General features: G+C 50.8%; 1 protein-coding gene across 1 annotated transcript in view; it reads right to left on the reverse strand.

Moving 5' to 3' along the window:
* MYH11 (myosin heavy chain 11) overlaps window positions 1-5,406 on the reverse strand; it is a 116,344-nt gene that overhangs the window by 42,408 nt on the left and 68,530 nt on the right. Inside the window, exons 8-10 of the mRNA XM_006910906.3 lie at window positions 4,808-4,900; window positions 2,394-2,457; window positions 633-731 (exon numbers count right to left, since the gene is read on the reverse strand). Coding sequence (XP_006910968.1) covers window positions 633-731; window positions 2,394-2,457; window positions 4,808-4,900 — 256 coding nt within the window. The remainder of the gene's footprint in view (window positions 1-632; window positions 732-2,393; window positions 2,458-4,807; window positions 4,901-5,406) is intronic.

The following is a 5,406-nucleotide window of genomic DNA, read 5'->3' on the forward strand; positions in this document are numbered from 1 at the left end:
TTTTTGTAAATAAAATTGTACTGTATGTAATACAGCTATGCCCATTAGCTTGTGTATTGCCTATGCCTGCTTTTTGCGTTACGCACAATGGCAGAGCCGAGTAGTGACAGAAATACGTGGCCTGCAAAAGCCTAAAAGATTTCCTATCTAGCCCTTTACAGAAAGTTTGTTGACCCCTGCCACACAAAGGTCACTTCAAAGTCACTCTTAAACAAAGATAATGAAAAGTGCTTAGTTCCACTTCCCCTGCAAACTCCGTATAAAACAGTATCTTATACACTTGCAAGTTTTATAAAGTGGCAAATAGTGCAATTGTCTTTTTCCCTTCCTGGAAGACACCGACTGTGTCTGACTGAATTGACGCCTTCCAATTTAATTGGACCTGATTCGTTAATTATCTAATGCCTAATGGGACTCGACGTCACATCGTAGGTGCTCAGTAAATGAGAAGGACTGAACGAAAGCACACTCAGCCACTGAAAGGAGATGAGGAATAACGCATCTGCCACCCAGAGATATCATTCTTGCCCTGAGAATCTCAGACTCTGTTTTAATGGCTAGTCGACTAACCTTGGATGATGATGACAGGGAGAGCTGAAACCTCCCAACACTCATCCTTGCTAGTCACTTACTTTTCATCTTATCCTTGGCTCCGGCAATCAGATAGTAAAAGATGTGGAACGTCCTCTCGTCCCTGGCTTGGCGAATCGCCCGTGACTTTTCTAGCAGATCTGGTTTGGGAGGAGTTAAGAATTCTGCGGATACCATGGGTGTTCCCCTTGTAGAAACTCGACCTTTCTCCCCAATCCTAGTCACGCCAGCTGCTGGAGGGGACATCGCCAGGAGCTGGGAGAGGCTTTCTGGAGAGTTCTAAGAAGACTTAGAGATGGGGCCGAGTCAAGCTGTTAGATACTATAAAGAATTACCCTCTCTATGATGTAGTAATCCCTGTGCTAAGTGTTTGAGACGCATGGTCTCACTTAAGCCTCACAAACTATCCCAGGAAGTAAGTGCGAATATTATTTACATTTTCAATATAGGGAAACTGAGGCTGGGGTGGGGGTGGGGAAATCACTTTCCAAGAGCACACAGTTAAGAAGGGGCAAAGCCAAGTGGCTGTGGTGGCCAAAACACCCCAGCCAAGGGGCTGAGCTTCACAGAGCTGGGTGCCAGCCATGGCTGGCAGAGTGACCTTGACCCAGCCGACTAGCCTTGGGAGAGAGACTGTAAACAGGCCCTGCTAATTAATCTAAGGATAGTTGTTCTGCCAGGGGCAGGGGCGTGGAGACCATGGTGGGGGACGGCACATGGGTGGCTGGGCTGTTGTACCAGGTGGAATGATGAGATTATAAATTAGCCTCTCGTGGGCTCTAAACAAAAGGTTAACTGACAGTTAAGCATCAAAGCCACGTATCGGAGGCTCACTTTGGGCCAAGGACCAAGGCAGGGGCCGTGCACGTCATTTCTTAAATGCTCACTGAAGTCTGGCTCCTCACGTAGGTGCCATTATCGTTCCCACTTTACAGGCGGCAAAACTGAGGCTCGGAAAGGGTAAGCGACTTGCTAGCATGGCAGAGCCGAGACCTGGACTCAGACCTGTGCCACTCCGAGGTCCGCCCTCTCATTCAGGGCACCGAAACGCCACTGCAGCGCTCCCCTGGGTCCTGCCAAGCCAAGCAAATGCTCCGCAGGCAGCTGTGAAAGCACAGTGCCCCTGAGCCTCACAGAGGCGCCTGTGATACTTCTATGCTGACCGGTCACGGAACCCTAGACTTGGTTCCCGAGCCCATAAATTTCTCACTCAGCTCCGCTTCGCCATCCAGATGCTCAGGAGATGCTCTACGTGTCCTTGGCAGCATGGCCGCTCCTGTGGGAAAGTTCTCTTTACACCGATTTCCTATCTGCGGGCTGGAGCTAGTTACAGACCAGCCACCCAAGGAGGACAAGGGGTCCTGGGTTTGGCTGTCTCGATAAGGGTGGAGTAAAGGTCACACCACAGCCAAGACTCAGCCAGCTCCTACTCTGTCCCTGGCATGGTTCTAAGTGAAATAATTATGGGAATTAATTCACTTTATTCTCCCAATACCTCTGTGAGGCAGGCATTATTATCATCTCCATTTCACTGATGAGGCACAGAGAGGTTAAGTAAGTGGCCCAAGGCCACTCAGGGAGAGGGCAACCCAGGATCAAACACAGGCTTTTTGAGGTTCGAACACGGAACCACCACAGTGCAACGCCTGCTGTTAAGGGAGATGACTCAGGGAAGGTTTGTTTGGGAAGGCCAAGAGCCTGGGGGAGAGGGGCAGTTCCTGGGCCTTTCTTGGGCCCCCTCGGGCTCCAGGCAGGAGGTTGGCTATGGGGGAGCCATGCAGCCCAGGCTCAGCAAAGGATACACGTCTCGATGTTGGCTCCCACGATGTAACCGGTGACATCAAAATTGATGCGGATGAACTTGCCCTGCCAAGAGGAAAACACAGGTCATGGTCGGTTCCCAAGCCTCAGCCCTTCACTCCCTTCCTGCAGGCAAGGGGACAGGGAGATGTCAGGGAGCATTCAGGGCGAAACACCCACACACTCGGAGTCTCACAGGCCAGCCTGTCAGAAGGGACCGCATCTGCCAAGCTGGGGCAGGGAGGCTATGTAGGCAGGTCCCGGCCATGCCCTGGGCCTTGGGGCTCATCAGATCTCTCATTAGAGAGGATACGCCCAATTGGCCAGCCCTCCACCTCGGCTGAACCACAGAACCAAGGGCTGCCAGGTCCTGCCTCTGGCAGCACTGGCCCTTTTCCTACTGTCAACAGATGACAAAGGACGGCAGCCTTCCCCTCCCCCGGCCCACGATGAGGTGCATGCTGGGAGGAGTTCACCTGTGTCGACACAACCCCCAAGGCTTGCTCAGGCCTTGACACAACTCTCACACCTTCCCCATCAGGAAGTCAGACAGTAGGATGACCACAGGCATTGCAACGGCAACGGAGAACCTGCTGGCCCTGGGGGCCATCCCTTACTCTCCCTCCCGGAAGGCATGGGCACCGGCGAGCGGAGGACATTTTTAGGGGTTAACGTTGAATGTGCTCTCATTTACGACATGCGAGAAACTTTGCAGGGGGTTGGGACACGCAAGGGCAATGCTTCTTGGCAGAGGCAGCACATCCTCTGGGAGGATTTTGGAAATTTGGGCAAGTGGCTGATTGGGGTGGCACATGATGGCAGAGGTCGCTCCTCTTGGTAGAAAGGGGCCCAAGATGCTAGGCGTCCTGCAATGGCCGAGAGAGTACCAGACACCAAGCACTGTCCACACCCCCTGTGACTTTCCAATGTCCCATCTGACGCTCACGGAAGTGAAGAACCTGCTTGTGATTAGCTCTGTAACCTTGTTTTAGGCAAAAACACACAAAATGTTATTCTAACATAAGAATGCCACAACTGTGTAACTCCAGAGCAAACTGTCCTTCGGTTCAGAGCTTTCCCAAGAGCATGACATCATCTTGGAAAATCCCATCCTATGGCATCAGTCCCCAGACAACCGCCCTGCGTTAGTTTGTATTTGCAGCTGTCACGGTCCCAGTGATTCTGGATATAAACATAAGTGTCTATTTCATTGTGTCCTCTTATGTGGTCTGGCCTGAGTACTCATCTGCTAGAATGCACATTTTAGTTACGAATGGTTTTATTTCTCCTTCATTTTACAGTTAGAGTATTATGCTGATTTGTCTTCATCTGATGCGTGTGGTTAAGTGATGTTATCTATGATTCTAATTTCGGGAAAAGAAAGGGGACATTGCATAATTACATTATAAAAAGGGGTCTTAGGGTGACAGGGCCATGGACCACCATGTGACATGGAGATACTGAGCAGAGCAGCTCTAAGGGGCAGAGCAAGGTTTTCACAAAGAGTGTTTGTTCCACAGGGTCCTATCCCGGTAAGCGACGGTTCGGAGGGGCCCCCACGAATCAGCAGAGATCCCCTCGTTACCGGAACGCAGACCAGGCTTTCCTCAGAATTCCCTCTCAGACATCTTTCTGACGTTCCTAGCAGGGCCACAAAGTAATTTCTGTCCAGGTGCCATCGACCACCCACTTTCAAGGTTCTCCTGCCCCATGAGGCTCCAGTGAGAAAGGGGGGTCCCTTGGAGCCTGGCAAAGCATGCGTGCGGAGGTGGCATCTCCTGCCTCGCTGGCTGTCAGCTCCCCAATCAAACCATAAGCTTCACGAAGGCTGGAACCACATCTGAATTGCTCCCCGTAATCCTGTGAGCCCAGTTCAGTGTCTGGTGGACAGGAGGTGCTTCATAAAAATTAACTGAGAAAATGGGGGGAAAAATAAGACAGCAGTGTGCATAAAAATGCCTGCCAGAATGGTGATACGCAGTAGGTGCTTCATAAATATTTGCTGAAGGAATATGTGCCTGGTACACAGTAGGTACTCAATTCTTGTTTTGCTGAATAAATGAGTGAGTATTGGATATCAGTGTCTGGCACCTACTAGGTGCTCAGAAATAGTCACTGAATCAATTATGAATGTCAAATGCCTAACAGGGTGCCTAGTACACAGCAGATTCTTCTCAATGACTATTTGTTGAATGACTAATGAATGAAGGAAGGAAGGAAGGAATGAGGGGCAGGAGCCCTTGCAAGGTTGTAAGGCCAAGACAGGACAGAAAACACAGAACAAATGTGATGTACACCCCTATCCCTTCCAGCTCAGACTCCCCCTGCAAACGCACCCTCTGCTCTCAGGCAGGAAATGACACCATGGGAGGGACCTGAGCCTTGTCCAGAAAACCCACATGGCTTTGCTACTTACGAATCGTGAGGAGTTGTCGTTCTTGACAGTTTTGGCGTTGCCAAAAGCCTCCAGAATCGGGTTTGCTTGTAGAAGCTGCTTTTCCAGCTCACCCTAAAATTCATTCGCATCTAGTTATTGGGGAAAGAGACCCAGCTCCTGACACTCTGCCCTAGACCGATGCGGTCCCAAAACTCAACTCCCGGGTTCTCTCCATCCTATCTCCTGCCCCTCAGAGACCCCAACGTTAACATCCAGGTTTACTTGAGGATTTTGGAAGAGAAGCAATGAGCTCTCTGGAAACTAGGACCTCTGTTTCCCAGGAAGGCCGCTTCTCCCTAGACAGGGCCTGCTCGTTTATGCAGCATCACTGCCACTCAGAACTTCCGCACAGCGCAACACCGGGGACATCACCTACATCACAGTGAATGGCGCTCCAGGGAGTGGAGCCGTGTGCAACCTGCCCTACTGTGCACGGCAGGCCTGTCGCTGCTCATGTGCAACGAGCAGCCATCCTCAAGCTAAACCACAACGATCTTTCTCCTGATGGTTTTTAGCTGCAACTTTTCTTCTCTCAGGACTAGTTTTCTGAAGCCTGTTATGGAAGACAAGTAGGGAAA

Source organism: Pteropus alecto, unplaced genomic scaffold (genome assembly GCF_000325575.1).
Source record: "Pteropus alecto unplaced genomic scaffold, ASM32557v1 scaffold34, whole genome shotgun sequence".
NCBI lineage: Eukaryota > Metazoa > Chordata > Mammalia > Chiroptera > Pteropodidae > Pteropus > Pteropus alecto.